The 24,040-nt window shown below is 45.3% G+C and overlaps 1 protein-coding gene across 2 annotated transcripts in view; it reads left to right on the top strand.

Moving 5' to 3' along the window:
* Positions 1–23,670, top strand: part of robo3 (roundabout, axon guidance receptor, homolog 3 (Drosophila)) — a 119,566-nt gene extending 95,896 nt beyond the window's left edge. For both annotated transcript variants that reach the window (XM_081702262.1, XM_081702263.1), the window contains 19 exons: positions 1,257–1,462; positions 4,762–4,843; positions 5,230–5,398; positions 9,464–9,630; positions 9,996–10,117; positions 10,344–10,560; positions 10,702–10,826; positions 11,229–11,406; positions 14,544–14,771; positions 14,897–14,936; positions 15,040–15,179; positions 15,384–15,659; positions 15,883–16,033; positions 17,873–18,079; positions 18,566–18,744; positions 18,929–19,039; positions 19,238–19,393; positions 19,672–19,811; positions 22,828–23,670. In XM_081702262.1, coding sequence (XP_081558388.1) covers positions 1,257–1,462; positions 4,762–4,843; positions 5,230–5,398; positions 9,464–9,630; positions 9,996–10,117; positions 10,344–10,560; positions 10,702–10,826; positions 11,229–11,406; positions 14,544–14,771; positions 14,897–14,936; positions 15,040–15,179; positions 15,384–15,659; positions 15,883–16,033; positions 17,873–18,079; positions 18,566–18,744; positions 18,929–19,039; positions 19,238–19,393; positions 19,672–19,811; positions 22,828–22,839 — 2,906 coding nt within the window. In that variant the 3' untranslated portion in view covers positions 22,840–23,670. The remainder of the gene's footprint in view (positions 1–1,256; positions 1,463–4,761; positions 4,844–5,229; positions 5,399–9,463; positions 9,631–9,995; positions 10,118–10,343; positions 10,561–10,701; positions 10,827–11,228; positions 11,407–14,543; positions 14,772–14,896; positions 14,937–15,039; positions 15,180–15,383; positions 15,660–15,882; positions 16,034–17,872; positions 18,080–18,565; positions 18,745–18,928; positions 19,040–19,237; positions 19,394–19,671; positions 19,812–22,827) is intronic.
* The last annotated feature ends 370 nt before the right edge of the window (positions 23,671–24,040 follow it).

The raw sequence follows: 24,040 nt of genomic DNA, 5'->3' as shown, positions 1-24,040 counted from the left end.
CAGTGCCGCAACATTAAACCAAAATAAACCACTCAATGCTGGAAGACAAAATTATTATCTGGAGTTTCACCTCCAGATGCACATGCACATACACACACACACACCTTTCGCATTTGTTTCTAAAAGTCCACCAAAACTAAACTCTCTATATTTCCCTTTGTCCTCCATCTCTCTCTCTCTCTCTCTCGCTCTCTCTCTCTCTCTCTCTCTCTCTCTCTCTCCCTTCCTCTCTGACCCTTCTCACTAAGGGGGAGCTTAATCTGAGCAGCGGGGTCGTGAGCGCATTTCCCAGAGCTGACCGGCTCTGCCCTTGCCAGACAATAGCGTTCACTTCCTTAATTTCCCTCTGTGCACTGTGAAGTGTTCCAGAACTCTCTCTGCTTCATTAAAAAGATGTAACGTGTTCAGAACAGCCTAAAGAGTGTTACACCAGTACAAACTGACTGTGAAGACACTGAATATGATCTTATGTAAGTTTGAGATCTAAGCCGCATAGCTCTCATCTTCTTGTGCTTCTAAGAGATAAAGTGTATATATGGAAGTTACCATACTTTCTTCCCTGTCTTCTATTGGGAAGGAGAGAACGCCACATACTGAAGGAACCAGCAAGTGAATTATTTATTACGAACTTAGGTAAACTTGTGGGGGTCTGCTGCTAAACAATCAGTAAATAATTTATTTCGAGTGGAGCGTGTCAACCCTTCACACTGCTCTCGGAGCAGTAACAGACCTTCACGGCGTGCCGTGGTGAAGACCTGCTGACCTGGTGCATCCAGTGCCATTGGCCCCCGTGCTCACGCGCCAGAGCCCTGCTTCACCACACACTCGGCATGAGGCGGGCACACACGTGTTACGACCCGGAGGTCTGCAGACATCGTCTGACAATCACCGCCATCCATCCAAGTTCATCTCAGCTCCATCACACAGTCCCAGTCCAAAATCTACTGGTCCAGAGCTCATTTAGGGATACTTCCTCCCAGCATGGACTGGCAGTCAACAGAGGAGGTCTGAAGAGGAATACATGCAGCATGTTGAATCTCTTTTCTCACGCGTGTTTCCAAAGTTCTATTCAAATTGTCTTCAATTACAGTTTGCATAATGCATTTAAAAGTACTTTTAAAAAGTAGGCCCTATATATATACAATGTATATAAACATACATATATTTAATGTCTTTTCTCAGTCTTAATGGTCTTTTAAAAGGCTTTAATAGTAATAGAGGTGCTCGGTCTTATGCATATGTTTGTTTGAATGCAGCTCCATCCGACCGTGTGCCACCCATCATCCGCCAAGGCCCAGCCAATCAGACTCTTGCACCTGGGGCAACTGCCCAGCTGCAGTGCTACGTGATGGGAAACCCACTGCCCAGTATCCAGTGGGAGAGAGATGGGCAAAGAATCCTGGGAAATGATGAGCGCATCAACCTAATGGAGAATGGCACTTTACAAATCATAGCCCTGCAGGTACTCTGCAGAGTGTATGTGTGTGAATGTGTGTGTGTGTGTGTGTGTGTGTGTGTGTGTATCTGTGTGCTATATGAATACTTTATTATTTTAAAGGGTAATACGATGAAGATAGTAGCATATGGGACATTGCAAATCAAATCCCCTTCAGCTCATGAAGTTTCATTGTTAAATGTCTCATCTGACAGTCACCATATGCTGTTGTGCTGTATTTGCAAATATATGCCTATGGATCAGCTCATCTGCCAGTCTTCTGTTTGCTTCACCTCAGAGAGCATTTCTGTGCGAGTCTCACACAGCAACAGAAGGTACAGACAGAACACGAGTGCTGCGTGTGTAGCGCGGCACTCCAGTCTCTGATGGGGTCAGGCGAGAGGTGTTTAAACTGACAGCACACAGAAGTGTTTAATATGTAGGGCTGCTATTAGAATCTGCTCGGCGTGGTTCACGGGTGACCCTGCCTGTCGAGCTGCAGCCTTGTACAAGAAGGCTGATGATTATGATAGTAATGACTGTATATGTACTGTTGCCGGCAGTAGCACCGGCTTAATGAAATCTATTCCTTAGGGTGTCTGCGCGTGTGTGCGTGCTTGGGATCGTTTGTCCATGCCCGTGTGTGTGCGCACGCGCGTGTGTGGGCAGGCATGTGCGTGTGTGTGTGTGTGGGTGTGTGTGTTTGTGTGTTTCTGTGTGCTTCACCTGGGGGGGGGGGGGGCAGGCACCACAGTGGGCAACGATGATGGGTTAATTGATTGTGGCCCAGAAAGATTAACGATCGCTGAGCCTTTAATTAAATGCTCATCCAGTCCTAGAGAGGAAGAGAGAGAGAAACATTGAGGGACATAGAAGGAGAGTGAGGTCATGTAATCTTTATGAGCTCCTGCACCCTCTGCTACCCTGATTTGTTATCTATGGTAACCAGTACGTTTCTCTGATTATCCTCTGTTCTGGAGAAACTACAAACACACACACACACACACACACACACACACACACACACACACACACACACACGTGTGTGTTTTTCTGACTGCGACAGTCACTGCTTTCAGAGTAGGACCTTTCTCTCAGGTTCCGCATGTGCTGTATTAAAAGAGGTCTTGGATTTCTCTTCGCGTATGAAGGAGATTTCGTTGGGGTTCAGGAGTAGCGAGCCCGTCCCTGTCTGGTTCGTAACTGGCTTTGGCCTCCGGCGCCCTCCTCGTGACGGCCAGGAGGGGAACGCACCCTGAAGTTCCCACAGATGGCTGCATGCCCCAGTCTGAGAGAGGAGTGCAGGAGTCCCACGCTGACAGGCTAAAACCCACAGACAGAGAGAGGCCTGTGATGAGGCTCAGCAGAAGAGTCTGTGGCCCTCTGGTCTGAAGGCAGTGAGACGGCCAAAGAAACAGGGCTAATATCCGTAACCTGGAAAGAACAGATAGTTAGGAGAGGAAGAGAAAATGGTGGAAAAGAGTGAGGGAAAATTGAAAGTGGGGGAGGATCCTGAGAGCTGGAAAACTCTGCATCTCCCTGCTGCCTCTCCACTCATGCATTTTTAACCGTATGTGTAATGTTCGGACCTGCCAAGCATGAGTAATCAGCAGATACCAACTGAGCGTGCCCAGTGCTCCACCAGCCACCAGGGACAGGGTCTGGCCAGTAGAGTTAACTGGTAGAAAAGTCCGAGAAGTCTGAGGGAAAAGTCTCACATACTTTCACATACTCCTTCTCCCTGCCTCTCTCTCTCTCTGCTGCTATCACTCCATCTCACTCCCTTTCTCACTCCCAAGAGACTTTGACAGCTCAGGCCAAAATAGCTCTGAGGATGCATTACCACATGCTTCCACATTGCCAAAGGATGCTGAAATATTTTTTTTTAAATAATTTATATAATAATATAAGTCTAAGGAGCTGAGATATGGTGTGACACTGATGCAGTGTTTAATCAAGCACAGTTACCTAAATGCACAAGTCATGTGTCTGAGCTCCAGAATAAGTCAACCTGTAATGTTACTGGCGATATGGCGTCAGATGTATATGTTTAGATATGTGTGTATGGTTTTGTTTTGGTTTTGTGTGTGTGTGTGTGTGTGTGTGTGCGTGTGTGTGCGTATGTGTATATGTTGTGTGTGTATATGTTGTGTGTGTGTGCGTGTGTGTATATGTTGTGTGTGTGTGTGTATGCGTGTGTGTGCGTGCGCGTGTGCACGTGTGTGTGTGCGTGTGTGTGCGTGTGTGTATATGTTGTGTGCGCGTGTGTGTGTGTGTGTATATGTTGTGTGTGTGTGTGTGTGCATGTGTGTGGGTGTGTGTATATGTTGTGTGTGTGTGTGCGTGTATGTGCGTGCGCGTGTGCACGTGTGTGTGTGTGTGTGTGTGTGTGCGTGCGCGTGTGCGTGTGTGTGCGTGTGTGTGCGTGTGTGTATATGTTGTGTGTGTGTGTGTGTGTGTGTGTGTGTGTGTGTGTGTGTGTGCGCGTGTGTGTGTGCGTATGTGCGTGTGTGTGACTCAGAGCTATGAGTGGCTCCCCTGAGCTGTCAGCACTATTGGGTATTTGTCAGAGAGAGACAGAGAGGGAATTCTGACTTGTTCACTCTGTTCACTTGTTCATTCCACTGCTGTAAGCAGATTCAGTCTTGATCTGGCCCTCCAGCTTGGGAGTGAACATTTTGTTGTCCTCACCTCAACTATAGTCCCCCCCCCCCACTCCACACCTCTCCCAAGTCTTTGACTTCCTTTTTGAACACATACTCTATCCCATACTCCTTCAATAGCATTGCTAGTGTGAGCTTTCTGCCAAAAGCCTTGCAGTATACCAGTCAGCGCTCTTCTGATTGAGACGTTTTGATCAATGAGAGATTTGTGATGCATGGGCCAAAGTCATTGGCCAAAGTCATTGACTTATCTGACTCCAGGATTCTCACCACCCTGGTGATGGTATTGTGCTAGTCCTTACGTGGGAGCCCAGCATCGTCCTCTCCTGTGCGGTCATTTTTTGTGTGTGTGTGTGTGTTTTGGCAAGACGCACCATTACTTTGGAAATGATGAGAATTTGGCTCCATAATATTTATAGTGTTTATACAAGTGGAGATGATGTTCTTGATTTACACTGGGCTGTCTGGCCCCAAATGGGAGGCTTCCTATCAGTCCAGTGACCTTCATGACGCATGGTAGCTACGCTTGGTATGTGGTGTTGTAGTATAGTGGAGGGCGGTGGAAGTTGAGGAGTGGAGATTTATCTGATTGCCAGCATGCCCGTGAGGCTTTGAAAGGTAGTGTGTCCACACAGAGGCTGACCCTGATCATGCTGTTGCTAGGAAACCGACTCCGGGGTCTACACCTGCGTTGCCTCCAGCGCAAGTGGCGAGACAACTTGGAGTGGAGTACTTACTGTGAAAGGTAAACACGCACACACACTCACACACACACACACACACACATTTTGTTGCTACTCTTTTACCACTATATATCCTTGTCACGTTTTTTGGTAATGTGTTGTTTTTGTTACCGTGAGCTGTGCAATAGTTTCCCGCAAACATTGCCATTATCAGTTTGTGCAGCACAGAATGGAAACACCTTAACTTGGACTGGTTTAATTGAAATATAACGGATGCCTTTATAACGGATGCCTTGGTGTCACGTTTCTCCAAACAGATAAAACCTGGCCTTAACCCCTGGAAAACCTTTTTAGAAAAAAACATCAAGCATCCGAATGTAAGGAACGCTACATTCAGAATACAGAATAAAAGCATGAGTCTTTCAGTGCATGTGTGTGTGTGTTGCAGAGAGTGGAGGTATGGCTGTGTCTCCTGCGTCAGAACCTTACCAACTGCCTGGCCCTCCCCAGAAGCCTGTGGTAACGGATGTTACCCGGAACAGTGTAACCCTGACCTGGCAACCCAATGCTCATGAGGGTGGAGCTGCCGTCACCTCGTACATCATCGAGGCGTTCAGGTAAGGAGTGCAGCGTATACGGTAGGCAAAGACTTCTGTCATATACACATGAACAGACACACACACACACACACACACACACACACACACACACACACACACATACAGGCTGACCAGCACCCACACTCACAGACATGTGTTATGAAAGCAGTCCTACAGAGGATCACTCGTAATTCTCTCTCTTCTACATGTCCGTTTATTCACTCCCTCATGCATTCCAGGGTCTCTCTCTCTCTCTCTCTCTCTCTCTCTCTCTCTCTCTATCTCTCTCTCTCCCTCTCAATTTCTCTCTCTCTCTCTCCTCCTCTCTGCTGGATATTAGCACCTCCCGTGAGAGGCAGCTCTTGTGAGACATTTTTCATTTTTTATTAATTCAGTGTCAGTGTGTCACTGAGGCTGGTCAGGCGTGACAGCCCTGTGGGTGCCCTATCCTTGACCCTCTGTTCCCTGCCTCTCTACCCCCGACTCTTTTTTCTCATTCTTTCACTTGCAGCGCTGACACATTTCAGAGTGATCTCTAACCTGCGCGTAAAGCATCCGACCACTGCATGTTTTGTTTTTTTATACATGTTAGTTAGTAGCTCTGGTCTCTCAACCAGACCAAGGGACTGAAATGTGCCATGCTAATGAATTCAAATCCAGTCCACCCGGACAGCTCTTTAGGCTATTGTAAGCCTGCTAAAATGGGGCTACCTCTAATTACAGAGCTGAAATCTGGGCTTCTCAGAGGAGGCTTACAGAGGGCGCGATATAGACTGAGCAGCAAACACACACACACACACAGACAAAACATACACCACAGACACCACACACACATGCTTTGTTGCTGTTCACTGCTGTATAATCCTGTATTCTGTTTTGTTATTTGTTGTATTTTTTACTATTGTATTTGTGTTGTATTTGTTACCATTAACTGTGGAATAGCCTCCCTCAAAGCATTGTCAGTTTGTGAAGCAGAAAATAGAATTAGATTAATTTGTGAACGCCATACACACACACACACACACACACACATGCACAAACACACAAACCAAAACACACACACAATTCACTCCCCTTCATGGCCCCTTGGGCAGTGGTTTGCAGTGCCACACGACCCAAAATTGATTCTTTATAGAGTGCTCTGGGGCTGAATAGAGTGTTTACAATAATATTTTCTTTCCTGAGGTGCTGTGGGACATGGAGTGGAGGGAGAAAGGGTAGAAGATGGGAAGTAGAGAGGGAGAGGAGTTGAGGGGAGAGGGAGAGAGAATGAAGCAATAGTAATAATTGGAATATGGAAGAACAATGAGAGCAAGGGTAAGTTCCTTACACCTTGCCGTGAGACCACTCAGATTTACGGAATGCCCAGATGTGTGTGTGTGTGTGTGAGAGAGGGAGAGAGAGAGCGAGAGACCGTGCCTGTATGAAGGAGGAGATAGCGCTTTCTTATCTATATGCATTCTTGTGGGAGAGGAGGAGAGACGAGAGGTTATGAAAGGAAAGGAGGAGAGCAGCAGAGAAAAGGCAGAGGAGGGGAGGGGAGGAGAGGAGAGGAGTGGGCAGCAGAGCGTCAGAACTTGTGCATTTGCTGATAGCCAAAGTGACCTTGGATTTATGGGCGTGCTGTGGAGGTGCTATAGGTTGAATATTTATGAGCCTCTCGGTGTTGCTGGGCCTCCACGCGAGTGCGGGGCGGGGGGCTGCGTCTACGCTGGGAATGGCCGTGGGGGGCGGACTGAACCTGGGGACGCGGCAGCCCGCACGACGGCCGCGCTGAACAAAGACGCTGCTTAACCGCAGACAAATGAAGATACACGGAGTGGAGCTGCTCCGTTGGACAGATGCACGCGCTTAAAATTCATGACTTCTTTTATGGGGTTGCAGGGGTTGGGGTTGGATTCGGTAATATGAGTCCAATCAACTTTTGATCTTTTTGGTGGAAGAGCAGTGTAGGCATGTGTGAAAAGTTTTTTTCATGCGGCATTTATACCATGATTGGAGAATCTTCTGTTAGCTGAGCCAGTTACTAGTCCTTTGTCTCAACATTCTCAGCCGGTAAGAATGCTACTCTTCGATCGCTTTTTCCATACACATTTTAATGAATATCATTGTATGTGCAATAACAAGGCCCCCTATCTGTAGGACATACTGCAGTGACTCTGCAGATATGTGATGCATTTATTATATCCAAGCGGGAAATTTATTTTGTTCCCACAGGCTGCCAGTGCATGTACAATACAAAACAGCAAACTAGCCAGCAATGCACAGTAACAACATACAAAACACTAAAAAGCAAAAATAGTACAAAAACATGCGGTAATGCAAGAAAAACCCTACAGTACACAATAACAGTGTAATAGATATCATTCCAAGTCTCACAACCACAAAGATTATCTACCCCAGTACCTAGTTACTGTTAACTGGGCCCTTTACAAGCACATTTTGTTCAAGGTTGCTTTAACTTATAATGAATGCCTACAGGAATCAGTTTGAATGTGATGCTTAAAGGATTCACTGCATCATTTCTCTTCTACAGCATTCACCAGATCCTCTTGCTCGAGTGACTTACAATAGTGCTTATCATGTGTAGATGGGTCTGAAATAAGATATTAAACTTTGCCCCGCCAGTTTTGCTGGCCATGTTCATGATGGCTTGCTTCCCATTTTTATTATTCACTGACAAAGAAAGAGCAATGAAGCAAAACAGGATGTTCCAAGCTTCTGGATGAAGTAACGGTAGAGTGGAGCCGTCTTACTAGTCCAAATGAACTGATCTTCTAATATATGCAGTCTTGGCCATCCTTTCTCACAAATGAGTTCTTCTGAGTTTGAAGCAAAGTCAATTTATGATCCTTCATTATTCCCAAATGTTTGGGAATGTTCCTCAATTCATATCCAAAGCCCTTTCATTATTACAAGTGTGGGTTGGTTTCAATCAGAATCATTGCCATTTCCTTTTCATTTTTGTAGGATTCTGTTCCAGGAAGCTAGTAACACACCGCAAAATACACGTCCGTTCACCGTTATATACTCAGTGTCATCCTCTACACACGTGTCCTGCACTAGGAACCAGTCCTCTCTGTAAACCCTATACGAGGCATTAGTAGGGACATTTCATAGGTGTGAAATTGGAATATATATAATCTTATCTGTGTATTTTACAGGTGTACAATTGCAGTCTGTAACCTGTTATCATTGCACAATATGTTAGCCTGTCTTTACCCTGTTCTCCATTGGTCGGCACCTGGCCTATGGGGCCACTGCCGAACAGATATTATCTGGGGGCAGATCATCCCCAACATAGCAGTGTCACTGCCAGAGCAGTGGCTTGGCAGCAGGAGTGTATCAGGCACAGCGGGGTTGCAGAGCTCTGCACGTGCTTGGTTGAGCGTGGTCTGCCCGCGACAAAGATCCAACACTAACTAACGCTGAAACAGGCTGTTGATGAGGAGTTGGAGGATAGCTAATAAAAACTGTACATGGCAGCAGTTTGACTCCACTCTTTAATTGTACATCTCCAACATGGTTCTAATAAATAAACGTTAATGTAATGTTCCAATAAAGTGGTGTGTGTGTGTCTATATATATATTTATATGTGTGAAGAAGTCCCATCAGCATAGTGCTGGCAGCCTGTGATGTGGTTGCTGGGCGCATGTAGCTTAGCCCAGCTAAGAATAGTCCTGTCATCACACAGCTCATATCCAGGAACACAGCAGTGCGCTACCTCAGCATGGGCCTACATCCTTCAGCAGAGCATGTAATAGGTCTCTCCAGGCTCACAGATGAACAGCCACAACACTGACAGTTTCTGTTTGAACACACACACACACACACACACACACATTCTATCACTCTGAATCTGAAAATGACTAGGCAGCGCTAGAATGGATGCAGTGTGTGTGTTGTGATTTTACACCCAAACGTTAGATGGGTGGCTTAACTGTTAACTGTACTCACATCTCAGGATGGTTTTCCTTCAGGGCTGGCAGCTCCTTCTGTAGTGCTGAAGGCAGAATGTAAATTGAATGAACAGGCCTATTGGTCCTTTGGTTATTTAAGGTGCTCTGTGTTTTGTTGTGCAGTCAGTCTGCAGGCAGTACGTGGCAGACAGTGGCAGATCTGGTGAGACTTGAGAAGCACACGGTCGGTGGCCTCTCTCCTAACACCATCTACCTGTTCATCGTCCGCGCGGTCAACGCCTACGGCCTGAGTGACCCCAGTCCCATCTCGGAGCCAGTGCGCACACAGGGTGTGTATTCGGGCAGTCTGCTGTCTCATCACTATGGATGCTCATGCACATTATTGCACCTGTAAAAAAATGTCTAAAAAGAAACTAGCAGTCTGAAGTGGGCTGATTATTTTGAACGGTGCTGATTTTAAGATGTGCTGAAGCTAGTCTTTGGCACTGATGACTCATCTGGTAAAGAAGATCAAAATTTTGCTTGTAACGCTAAGATCATGGGTTTGATTCCCAGGGGAGCACATCTACTGTCATACTGGTAAATATGGAAGCTGTTTGAGATGAGAACATTTGCCAGATGCTTTAAATGTAAACGGGTCTAGAATCCCGGCCTGGCCCTTTCATGCTACATTTGTGATGTTTTGTTTGTTTAGATGTGAGTCCGACGGGTCAGGGCGTGGACCACAGGCAGGTGCAGCGTGAGCTGGGGGAGGTGGCCGTCGAGCTGCAGCAGCCTGTGCTAATAACGGGATCCAGGGTCCAGCTCACGTGGACCGTGAGTACTGACCACATCCACCCTCTCGGTCCCCACACCATATTTACTCACACACACCAGCAGGCCTAAATGCTGCAGCTATCACTACTAAACAATGAACCATGAATAATGGTCTATCCACAACCTCACCGACATTGCCTGTTTGTACAGAGAGAAAAGATGTGCGTTCAGGACAGACACTTTTTGCCAGGTGCTATCTCTGAGGTGCATCTCTGGTTGATCACAGGTTGATCGGCAGTCCCAGTACATTCAGGGCTACCGGCTACTGTACCGGCCCGTAGGAGGCTCCTGGCTCCAGCAAGACGTGAAGGCCGGGCCTGAACGCAGCGCAGTCCTCGTCGACCTGCTCAAAGGCACTGAGTACGAGGTCAAAATCAGACCCTTCTTCAATGAGTTCCAGGGCATGGACAGCCACCTGCTGACCCTCCAAACGCCCGAAGAGGGTGAGCCTCAACCTCACAGTTACTTTAGGTTTAGCAAAGCATTTTTAACATTAGTTTAAATGTTAAAGTTTTATGGTTTTAAAGTTCTCAAAAGAATACCAAGAGCAACTTTTTATTGTTTGTAATTTTGCCTTTTGGTAGTCCCCAGTGCCCCTCCTCAGGCCGTGACTGTGTCAGCAGTCAAACTCAGCAACAGCTCCGGCATCAGGGTTTCATGGCAGCCTCCCCCCGCTGAGATGCAGAATGGAGTGATCCAAGAATACAGGGTAAGGGGATTTGCAATTCAGGTACAAAACTGAATGGAGCAGCCGAAAAGATTTCTACTTGAGGGGTATAACGGCCTTTATACATCTAGTTCACATTGTTTCACTACACTTTTATTTCCACATAGCATTACTAATAAAAGGCAGATAAATACATTTCTCATTCATCTTTGATTATAATGTGGTATGGGATACCATCCACTGGAATATTTTAAATACCAATGCCCTAGTCAGAAACTGCTAAATCATGATGGCCACCTGTCTTTCTCAACAATTGCTGACCTGGTCTAATATCATGACTCCTTTAATGCTACGGTCCTGTGGAGTAACTTGGGTATAACAGTGTAACAGTAGTCTGGAAGCTGCTTGGAATGATTGCTTACTGGTGTGCGGTGTGCTTCTCAGATATGGTGCCTGGGAAATGACTCTCAAACACGCTACCACATTAACCAGACGGTGGACGGGAGCTTGCTGTACACCCTGGTGAAGGGCCTACTTCCTGGCGTGCTCTACCAGGTGGAGGTAGCAGCAGTGACCACTGCTGGAGTGGGCACCCGGAGCCAACCAGTCTCTGTGATGATCAGTGAGTGCCTACTGAAATAGCAAACATGTGTTTACTTTTTATGCTAGATTTATTTACCATAGATGCTGCATGTACATGAATTCATGTTAAAGTGTACATCATGCATGCCAATTTTAATGGTAGTGAATTTTAGTCTCCTCTAGGGTGTGTACAGATTTTTAGTCTTATACAGTCAACTCCCTAACTGGATTTGCCCATTATAATGACTAATTAACCAAGAATCATACAGTCTGATTCTTACTCATCTTTTATAACTTAATTTTTCATGCAAATTTCAATCTTTAATAACCACAAATGAGCTGTGAATAGTTCTTGTGACAGTAAGGAACATGCATCAGTGACATCTGTATTCCTATCCAGAGTGCGGATAAAATATCAGCAGTCATTTATTTCCTGTCTTAGGTTTCCCTGAATTTAATCTTAATTGTAACATATTTGTCATGTTACTACACAGCAAGCTAATGACACTGATTCAAAGCATTTGCCCACTGAATCACCAAAAGATCACAATCTTGATCATACATAGTGACATTTCAGTCCAAGCCCAAATGAAGCAGCACAAGGTGTAGACAGGACTCTACGCTACTATTGTAAACAGGACTTAAGACCACTCTTGTAGGAAGGACTTTTCCCCACGGATGTAGACAGGACTCTGCCCCACTGTTATAGACAGGACTCTGCCCCACTGTTGTACACAGGACTCTACCCTACTGTTATAGACAGGACTCAACCCCACGGATGTAGACAGGACTCTACCCCACTGTTGTAGACAGGACTCTATCCTACTCTTGTAGACGGGACTCTACCCCACTCTTGTAGACAGGACTTTTGCCCACTGTTGTAGACAGGAATCTACCACACTCTTGTAGACAGGACTTTTGCCCACTCTTGTAGACAGGACTCTACCACACTGTTGTAGACAGGACTCTACCCCACTGTTGTAGACAGGTCTTTTGCCCACTGTTGTAGACAGGACTCTACCCCACTGTTGTAGACAGGACTCTACCCCACTTTTGTAGACAGGACTTTTGCCCACTGTTGTAGACAGGATTCTACCACACTCTTGTAGACAGGACTTTTGCCCACTGTTGTAGACAGGACTCTACCCCACTGTTGTAGACAGGACTTTTGCCCACTGTTGTAGACAGGACTATACCCTACTCTTGTAGACAGGACTTTTGCCCACTGTTGTAGACAGGACTCTACCCCACTGTTGTAGACAGAACTCTACCCCACTGTTGTAGACAGGACTTTTGCCCACTGTTGTAGACAGGATTATACCCTACTCTTGTAGACAGGACTTTTGCCCACTGTTGTAGACAGGACTTTTGCCCACTGTTGTAGACAGGATTATACCCTACTCTTGTAGACAGGACTTTTGCCCACTGTTGTAGACAGGACTTTTGCCCACTGTTGTAGATAGGACTTTTGCCCACTGTTGTAGACAGAACTCTACCCCACTGTTGTAGACAGGACTTTTGCCCACTGTTGTAGACAGGACTCTACCCCACTGTTGTAGACAGAACTCTACCCCACTGTTGTAGACAGGACTTTTGCCCACTGTTGTGGACAGGATTATACCCTACTCTTGTAGACAGGACTTTTGCCCACTGTTGTAGACAGGACTATACCCTACTCTTGTAGACAGGACTTTTGCCCACTGTTGTAGACAGGACTCTATCCCACTGTTGTAGACAGGATTATACCCTACTCTTGTAGACAGGACTTTTGCCCACTGTTGTAGACAGGACTTTTGCCCACTGTTGTAGACAGAACTCTACCCCACTGTTGTAGACAGAACTCTACCCCACTGTTGTAGACAGGACTCTACCCCACTGTTGTAGACAGGATTATACCCTACTCTTGTAGACAGGACTTTTGCCCACTGTTGTAGACAGGACTTTTGCCCACTGTTGTAGACAGGACTTTTGCCCACTGTTGTAGACAGAACTCTACCCCACTGTTGTAGACAGGACTCTACCCCACTGTTGTAGACAGGATTATACCCTACTCTTGTAGACAGGACTTTTGCCCACTGTTGTAGACAGGACTTTTGCCCACTGTTGTAGACAGGACTTTTGCCCACTGTTGTAGACAGAACTCTACCCCACTGTTGTAGACAGGACTCTACCCCACTGTTGTAGACAGAACTCTACCCCACTGTTGTAGACAGGATTATACCCTACTCTTGTAGACAGGACTTTTGCCCACTGTTGTAGACAGGACTTTTGCCCACTGTTGTAGACAGGACTTTTGCCCACTGTTGTAGACAGAACTCTACCCCACTGTTGTAGACAGAACTCTACCCCACTGTTGTAGACAGGACTTTTGCCCACTGTTGTAGACAGGATTATACCCCACTGTTGCTTTAGTGAAAGGTGTCTGCTGCTGCTGGGTTTTAACTTCCAGTTCATTCAGTTCAGCTCCTACTTTCACAGGGTACTTGGTGTATTTCTCTTTGTGGCTAGTGGCACAATGGAAACCCATTTGTTGCAGATTTCTCCAAGCCCGCCGCTTTCCCCTTGAACTCCGGAAAAAGGTCACCTGCCTCCAATCTCGGCTGAAATTTACAGTCCCCATGGTCATTTTTCTCTTTATATTGCTCATCTTTATCAAATGTACCTCCACAAAAACAATGACTGCACGCAGGTAGCTACAATTGGCCAGTGGTACCTGCGCTTTGTAAGTCTACCATTAGTGCATAATTGCAGTAATAAATTACTTTGAATGCAACCAGTCAATGTTCGATCCAGAAATCAAACAACAATGATACACCGACCCATGGGCCATACAGGAAGAGAGTGTGGGGTACTGTGAGTTGCTCATTCATGGTCTACATGTTAAGTGAAAGCTGAAACAGTAATTTTGTTTGCAAACTTTCACAGCCTCCATCAATTTGTCTGTACTGACAGTAATGCAAACATTATAATTTGCATGTTCTCTTTAAAACGGTTGTTGTTTTTGGTTCATGTTGCTGTGTAGAAATAACAAGAAACAAAAAAAATGTTCTTTGATAAGAAAAGGGGGATATTTATCTTCTCTATTTTATGTGAGCCTTCTGAATATATCTCTCTCTCTCTCTCTCTCTCTCTCTCTCTCTCTCTCTCTCTCTCTCTCTCTCTCTCTCTCAATCTCAGAGTTGCAAGCGGAGCAGCCTGGGGTATCAGCTGAAGGCAGTGACTCAGATCAGAATGTGAGTCTTGCAGAGCAGATTACAGACGTGGTGAAACAGCCTGCCTTCATCGCAGGCATTGGTGGAGCATGCTGGGTAATCCTCATGGGCTTCAGCATGTGGATATACTGCAGACGCAAGAAGAGAAAGGAACTGAGTCACTACACAGCTTCATTTGCATACACACCCTCAGGTAGACTCCCCCCCCCCCAAAAAAAAAACAACAACCAAAATGAAGATGTTTGAGATACTTAGCTAACCTAAATAACTAGCTAACCTTAAGAAGAGTTTATTGTCTTGCCTCTATCCCTCCAACAGTTGGCTTTCCTCATGGAGAAGGCTCGGGACTAAATGGAAGGCAAGTGACTCAGTACATAGTTAAGAATGTAAAGAATGCAAGAACAGAGTACCAAGGAGATACTGGCCTGCATTTGAATGACCTCCCTCTTTCTTATTTCCAGGCCTGGTGTGTTGGGTTCTAACATAGGGAACTACCCCTGGCTGGCTGATTCATGGCCCACTACAAATCTTGTTCATAATGGCAAAGAATCAGCCAACTGCTGTACTTCCAAACCTGACACAGCAGAGCGATACTACAGCGGTAAGCAAAGGCACCTTCAGAGATCACTGTACATCAGTACAATAACAGGCATCTACTGATAGCCCAAGGCACATGATAAAGTCTTTGGTTTTGATAAGTCAACATGAAACATCTCCTGGCTCTGTGCATTAGTGTTTGTTGATACTTCTCCCCAAGTTTAATTTGAGATCATCTCTAATCCATTTCTAATCCCTGCTCTTACAGAGGCTGGGATTTCTAACTACCTGAACCAGACTGAGAAGTATAGCACTGGCTCCAACGAGGGCCCCATCTATAGCACCATCGACCCCGCCGCTGAAGACCTGCGCAGCTTTACGGCCCAGTACTCCCAGCACACCACACCTTACGCCAGCACTCCCATCATGCCTTTCACTAACCAGGTGCCCTGCAGCCCCGACCAGGATGGTGGCCACTGGATTAACCAACCAGGGACCTCAAACGTGCAGTATGCCCAGCCGGACCGCTCCAAGGCTGATAACGGTATAGGTTAAGAGACCTTAAAAGTTCCTTTCGCTCCCATCCAATTGATATGTTGATTGATACGTTGATTGCATTTTCTGTGTCGGATCTGTGCTGGATCTGTTTTGATGTGACGTGCTTTCGAAACACCTGCCATTGTTTCTCCTGTTTGATGGGCGAAAAATGCCATCAAACACCAAAACACCATTATTTTCTTGACGGCGCCTCTCCAACCTCTCTGTAGCTAAGCAGTCAAAGCAGAAGTCAATGGGGAAGGCAGTGAAGACTCCATCTTTGAACTGGACGGAGCCGTCGCCCCCCCCACCCTCCCTTGGAGAGTTAGAGCACTGTGAAGATGAGGACGAAGATGAAGACGAACACATCGAGGAAATGGGGTAAGCTCCATTATGATCATGTCTTATGTGCTTGCCACGAACAAACACACAATCATTCTTTTTTCCATTACAGATCTCGTCTTAAGTCTTAAGTTTCCTCTTGGAGTAAATTATCATATAAATATGTATTCACACATAGCACGCTATTTAACCAAGGCTTAAGCTACTGCAAGCCAAGGAATCTTGTGCCCAGAGTTTAGAAATGGATTTTTGGGGTATAATGACTGCACTACAGTGTTCTTAAATTACTTCTGCACAGGGTTTTGCTTAATATGGACAATTCTTTTTCAAACTGCATTTCCATGGGTGCTTTGAATTTTGACATTCAAATATAATGCTTATCGAATTTGCAGGGGCCAGTGTGTCAGCCGGCTGAAAACGTATGAGAAGACAGCCTATAATATGCTGACGTGGCCTCAGAAAGCCTCTAATGTTCCATGCCTATTCCAGGAAAGGCTGCTCCATTAGCCGTGCTGCTGGTGTGTGTTATTGGCCCTGACAGGGCTCTCTTTGGCAGCTAACAACATTAGCAACATGCTGGCCGCTGCTCTGGCCTGCGGCCTGTTCCCTAAGCAAGGAGCATAGCATGGGTCTAAGGCTTCGAGGCCCCTGTTTCTTCCTTACCCAATATCGCATTACACTGCCGTTAGCTGGCAGAGGGACTCATGCCAGTCCCTGAGCGGCATGAACGCAGGCACTGTGTGTGTGTGTGTGTGTGTGTGTGTGTGTGTGCGCTGTGTGTGCGCTGTGTGTGCGCGTGAGTGGTGACAGGTTAAACACATAATCATCGCTCTTGCTGCCACTCTACCTGAATGGCTGCCCAAAGGGCCCGTGGAGGAAGTGAGGCGTATGACTTGTAGCCGTTAAGCGGGCCTGGCTCGCTCATCCACAAGGGCAAGATGAGCAGCGCTGATAGCGCAGACACCGGCCCCTATCCTTCTCCTTCCAGCAGGCCAGCGGTAATGTCATTAGCTAGCAGCAGGTACAGACCTTCTCATGTTCTTCCCCCTGAGCAGAACAGGATCATTCAGCATGTTAGCACGCACAGCTGCCCGGCCGCCCGGCCAAACTCAATTTCCATTACTAGCCTACAGTGAAGTTCTCCAATTTGCGATGAACTTGAGGATAAACGGCGATGACCTTTGCTTGAGCCCTCTGGTACTTTCAGAGGAGCTTGGTCCTGGTTATTGCATTACCACCAAAGCTTTTCTCATTCCCTTCATTTGGACTGTTAACCTCGTAGCTCTGGCACACAACAGTTTAGCAGCACAGTTCAAATTCCTGCCACGCCTGCAAAGCTAGCTCCCTTTTCAACCCAAGTCTTTCACTATCAAAGCTCCACGGAGTGGTATGTGAACACCTCAGGGTGCAGCACTGATTGTCACTCAGAAAGGCTCAGTATTAAGTCGTCATCATTTCTCTCCGACATGGACTGCTCTTTGCTGAAGCCCCAAACCGCGTAGTTAGCCAGGGGCCATGGATGCCTCCTCCATCTGCTCTGGCAGATTGGAAAGTGATACGCAGGCCAGTCGTCGAACAGACAAAGGTGACATACCACGGCACTTAACTTCAACCAAAAGTATAGCAATGGAGTGTTAAATATCATTCATGAAATCAGTTGTATAAGTGTTTAACTAAACACATTTGTTACCGCTGTCCAAAAAAAAAAGGCTGAAAATGAGTGTGAAGAGTGTGTCAACAGAGTGTGAAGTGTGTCAACAGAGTGTGTAGAGTGTGTCTACAGAGTGTGTAGAGTGTGTCTACAGAGTGTGTAGAGTGTGTCTACAGAGTGTGACACTAATATTTCGCTACCCTTCCTCTCTCTCCGTGGGTATCCAGTTCTGATGAGGAGGACTGGTGTCCACCACTCCCAGAGAGGACCTACCTCATGGATGGAGTATCGGAGGATGAGCCACTGCCCCCTCCCAGAGGAGAGGCCGCTTCCCCAACCAATTCCTACAGCCACCAGTCGACAGCTACCCTCACGCCCTCGCCCAGGGAAGACACTGCGCGACTGCCCCACCCGGAACAGACCCAGGCAGGACGGTGAGGACGCTTTCTTCTAACCAAACTAAAAATGGAAGGTTTGCTAACTGGAAGAAACCATACAAACGTGGCCCTGGCAAGATATTGCGGGTGTCAGACCGAAGACGTGCTCTTCACCTCCCCGCATCTATATATCACAGCGGCCTGTAGAGAATTCGTTACCCGTCACCCCACCATGACACAGCAATACATTTGTTTTCTTTCTCTCTGGAGGTGTTTTCACCACTTGCTCCTTTGTTCCTGCCTAGGAGACATGTGCCTTATGAATAATTGATCCCTCAGCCAGTTCCTGTTTTTTATAGCTGCTGTGTCCTACTGTGAAACACAGGCTTTCTGACAACACTGTTGTGAAGTTTCTCGGCAGGTGGAAGTCTGCATCAAAACAGAGCATGTAAGGGCTGCGTGAGCCCGAGTGACGCATAACTGATGTCTGTTTGTGCAGTCATTGCTGAGCTGTAATTGAGCAGTCATATTTGATGTTGACAGACGGTTGCCGTGTGGACCAGTGCCCATTCCCCGGGCTCCCAGCCCCCCCCTTACGCAGACCAATCAGAACCTGTCAGCCAATTCAGAGGTTCCCGAGAGCAGTACACCACAGCGCTCCACACACAGACGGGATGTGAGCCAAGGAACGGGACAGAGTGCAGACAATGTTAACACACCAGGTGTGTGTTGTGCATGTGTGTGCGTGTGTGTGTGTGTGTGTGTGTGTGTGTGTGTGTGTGTTTGTGTGTGCGCATGCACTTGTAAAACATCTTTGCTTTATTGCTTTTTGGGGCTATGACAATAAAACCCCAAAGATCAGTGTGTGTTCAATGCTTAGGTCAGTATCAAAATCCCATTCCATAGTGCGAGCGAGAACATCTGTAGGGGATGTGCAGACCCCTCCCACCCAGAAGGCCAGGATGAAAAAGAAGACCTCAAAGAGTGGCCAGTACCGCAGAGACATCATTCAAGGAGGTGAGAGCACCTATTTTTTGTGTAATCTTCTTGTGTGTGTGTGTGTGTGTGTGTGTGTGTGTGTGTGTGTGTGTGTGTGTGTGTGTGTGTGTGTGTGTAACACATTGGTCATCCTTCATGAGCTTGTATATTTTGATGTAGCTATGAGCTCATGTCCGACCACTCAGTTTTGCTAACGCGGAGCTCTTATCTCGCCAGATCTGCCCCCTCCTCCCGAACCCCCACCTGAGGATGAGTCAGGCCTAGAGAGAGGGCAGACAGCCCCAGACAGGGAGGGGGGCTACATGTCCTCCATGGAGAGAAGAGAGCACAGCACACCCAACCGCAAGATCTCAGCTCAGAGAAAGAAGGATGGTGAGAAGACCGATTGCACAGACACGCTCCATCTGTACACCATGGCCATGCACTGCATGTTTGCTGGACACACTGATTTACACAGTGCATATGCAGCACACAGAGGCTCAGATATTCCCAGGGAAAAATCCATTTTGACTTAAATTTTTTGTCTTCCATCAAAAACTTGAATAGCTAAAGCTAATGAATAGAGTTGCTATGTAAATCTCCCCTTTTCCTTATTGTCCAAAGCTCAATGCTTTAGAACTGATTGATGAGTTAAATGTGTCACTCCACAGATGATGACTTGATTCCTTACCACAAGCCCAACTTCCTGCCACGTGGTCAGATGTCCAGCAACTGCTCCACAACAGGAAGCTCTTCATCACGAGGATCAACAGGATCTCGAGGTCACGGAAACAGCCGGAAAAGAAATGATGTAAGAAATTGACCTGAAGATTACATCACAAAGAATTTAAGCATTCTATAGCAACCTGAGACTTAGGATTCTGAGATAGACTTGTTTTCTGTGCAATATACAGTGGTGTGAAAAAGTGTTTGCTCCCTTCCTGATATCTTATTTTTTTGCATGTTTGTCACACTTAAATGTTTCAGATCATCAAACAAATGTGTGAAAAAGTGATTGCGCCACCTGTTAAAACATAAATTAACTGTGGTTTATCATATCTTTGGAAAGCTGAGTTTAATTTCTCTAGCTACACCCAGGCCTGATTAATGCCATACATGTTTTCAATCAAGAAATAACTTAAATAGAACCTGCCTGACAAAGTGAAGTAGACCAAAAGATCCTCAAAATCTAGACAGCATGCTGCGATCCAAAGAAATTCAGGAACAAATGAGATACAAAGTAATGGAGATCTATCAGTCTGGAAAAGGTTATAAGGCCATTTCTAAATCATTGGGACTCCAGCAAACCACAGTGAGCCATTATCCCCAAATGGCAAAAACATGGAACAGTAGTGAACCTTCCCAGGAGTGGCTGGCTGACCAAAACTACCCCCAGATTGCAGCGACGACTCATCCAAGGGGTCACAAAAGACCCCACAACAACATCCAAAGAACTGCAGGCCTCATTTGCCTCAGTTAAGGTCAGTAGTTCATGACTCCACCATCAGAAAGAGACGGGGCAAAAATGGCCTGCATGGCAGAGTTCCAAGGCAAAAACCACTGCTGAGCAAAAAGAACATAAAGGCTCATCTCAGTTTTGCCAGAAAAGACCTTGATGATCCCCAAGACTTTTGGAAAATACTCTGTGGACTGACAAGACAAAAGTCCCATTACATCTGGTGTAAAAGTAACACAGCATTTCAGAAATGTAACATCATACCAACTGTAAAATATGTTGGTGGTAGTGTGATTTTTTTTGCTGCTTCAGGACCTGGAAGACTTGCTGTAGTAAATAGAACCATGAATTTTGCTGTCTACCAAAAAATCCTGAAGGAGAATGTCCGGCCATCTGTTTGTTACCTCAAGCTGAAGCTCACTTGGGTTCTGCAGCAGGACAATGATCCAAAACACACCAGCAAGTCCACCTCTGAATGGCTTAAGAAAAACAAAATGAAGACTTTGGAGTGGCCTAGTCAAAGTCCTCACCTGAGTCAGATTGAGATATTGTGGCATGACCTTAAAAAGGCGGTTCATGCTTGAAAACCCTCCAATGTGGCCGAATTACTACAGTTCTGCCAAGATGAGTGGGCAGAAATTCCTCCACAGCACTGTAAAAGACTCATTGCCAGTTATCACAAATGCTTGATTGCAGTTGTTGCTGCTAAGGGTGGCCCAACCACCCTTATTAGGTTATTAGGTTTAGGGGGCAATCACTCTTTCACACAGGGCCATGTAGCTTTGGATTTTTTTTCCCTTAATAATAAAAACCTAAATTTAAAAATTGTATTTTGTGTTTACCTGTGTTATCTTTGTCTAATATTTAAATTTGTTTGATGATCTGAAACATTTAAGTGTGACAAGCATGCAAAAAATAAGATATCAGGAAGAGGGCAAACACTTTTTCAGACCACTGTAAGTTTACGGCCATGGTCTCTCTTGACTAGCTCTCGGACAAATTCATCGGTGAAGCTTGCAACACTCAGAAATTATCCTGAACACTGTAGCCTCCTTGCAGGAACTGCCCTCTCCCCAACCCTATTTCTAATCATGAACCCTTCTCACAGATGAAAACACTCAGTAAATGCTCCTTTTTTGTTCTTGGGATGGAGACAGAATTGGCTGAGATTTCTAAAAGTTTCTATCTGAGTGTAGTGTGGAGCTCTTAGTACAGTAAAGGGCCTCTGCATATGCAGCAGGTAAGGTCTGATAGTTCAATCAGTCAATAGTTCCTTCCAACCATTTATGAAAAACTACATTAGACATGCAAGTGATTTAGACCATCTATGCTTGTTTCTCTAAAAGCCTTGATTTATCGTTTCAGGTCTGTTGCACTTTTCAGTACATTCAGAACATTATTATTTTATTATTACTTTTTGTGAAAAATGTATGACATAAGCTTTGCTATAAAGAAAATGGTAACACTTATAGTGCTTTCATTAATATTTAAGTAATTATTATCTTAGCAAAAAGTAATCAATTATTACAGTATACTGTTGTTTTCATGAATCTGACTACTAGTTAGTTGACTAAATTGTTTACTCAAATTTGTTACTAAATCCTGCCACTTTACTGACTAGATTATTGTAGTGAGGAGTAATTAGTGAAGTTTACTCCTGTTACTGTCAGGTTACTAGCTATTTAGGTATTAATTAGTAAATGACATTATAAAATCAAAGATCCTGGCAAACTCTATGTCTCTGTGCCATATTAATGCTGTAGAATGAGGTCTGTGCTGAGCTTTGATCAGCAGTACAGAGTCCCAGGCTAGCCAGACGACGCACCCTCTCACCTATCACAGTCACCAAAGCAAAAGAGTCCCAACATGGGGAGAAAGGGTGTGCACCCATCCTCAATCACAGACCCCTCTGTCTTCAGATCTCACCCCTGCTCAAGTTACCCCTCTGGGAACTTTAAAAGCAGGTCACACAAAAGAGGCCAGTGTGTTCCTGGGGGAGGGAGTTTTGGGTTACCCCCTTTCTCAGTGCTGTCTCACCAGCCGGACAGAGCGCGTGGAAATGTGCCGGGTAGCTTTGGGGAATGGACCCTGCAGGACTCCAAGAAGCAGGCTGAGCTTTACGGTCTTGGATTTTCTCAGCTCATACACTGATCTGTCCCTCCAGATATGTGCTGAAGTAAATAATCCATGAAGACTCAACTCAGCTGCTTCTCCCGTGCTTCCCATTGAGTTTGCAGTACAAAAGAAGATTAGAGCCAAAATTAAAAAATTTTTGTGCAAGGCCATTTTATCAGTGTGTATTTTGCGATGTAAAAATTATATTACTACTTAATCCAAATCTTTAATCTGCTTCAATTTTTGTTCTTCTCAGGAGATGAGATAAGGGAATGCTGATAGTTGGGGAAAAAAAGATCTTCAACAAACATCTTTGAGTTTCTTCAGTGTACTCTCTGCCTAGTAAAAAACAGATCTGTAGAGAGCGGAATGAGTACTCAGACCTATTGTCTGCCTCACCACACGCAAATCACGGACTTTTCATTATGTTGTTGTTGTTGTTATTATTATTATTATTATTGTTATTATTATTATTATTATTGTTATTGTTATTGTTATTTATGACTCTCATGGGGCCATTTTAAATCTCATTGTCACTGTAAATATTTTTTTTCTTTAAGGTTTTTACATGGGGTCCAGATACAGGGAAAGAAGAAATATATTGTATTTATAAGAAAAGAAGTAAAACACGCTAAAAGGTCCAATATAAAAGAACATTACTGTCTGAATGTGCCAATCTCTTTTTGTACAAATGTATACAGTACTTTTGAATGCATAAATAATATTGCACTCTTGTTGTGTTGGAGAGCAACAGAAAATACAAAGCACAACGTGTGTTGTCAACCAGCCAGCAAGGCAATCTGGACCTGTGCCAGCCCAGGAACCTGCTAGCTTTGACTCCCCCCACCACTGGAGTAGGTGACTGCTGTGGTCAGAAGAGAACGTGGAACAAGTTTGTCCTTTGATATCCATTACGGAAGACTGTACCCATAGGACTTTTTTTTTTGTTGTTGTTTTTTGAACGCGTGCTTTGAAGACAGTGTGAAAATGTGTTCTGAACATCAACAAAAAAAACAAAACAAAGCTATCCGTTCCAGTGGCTAACTTTTTGGTAGTCCTTGTTGTTTTGTAAAAATGAAATAAAAAAAATAAAAAAACATGAACCATGTACAGCGTGCGCTTCCGTAAAAGAATTTTGGTTGGTTTTATTTTTGCTTGTTTTGTATTCAGAGCACATTTTTGGAGAATATTTGCACAAAAAGGCAGGGAAGAACATGTCTATATTGACAGAGGTTACATGGAGAGAAAGGGAAGACAAGCAATGAGTGAACGTTTAAAAGCACAGAGAGGAGAATTCAACTGGAGGGTATGAGAGATGCTATCCCGGGGTGACGGGTTCAGTGTAATACAGAGTGAAGGGAGAGAACCCTCTCACGGCAGCTGGTTATTACGTTTAATGCTCTTTTAAGATTCCTAGACTACGAGTTATAAATTCAGTACTTAAAAAAATTCTTGTTTGCTTCTTGAGC

Source organism: Electrophorus electricus, chromosome 19 (genome assembly GCF_041902795.1).
Source record: "Electrophorus electricus isolate QZ-2024a chromosome 19, ASM4190279v1, whole genome shotgun sequence".
Taxonomy (NCBI): domain Eukaryota; kingdom Metazoa; phylum Chordata; class Actinopteri; order Gymnotiformes; family Gymnotidae; genus Electrophorus; species Electrophorus electricus.
This window is presented reverse-complemented; position numbering and strand designations above follow the sequence as displayed.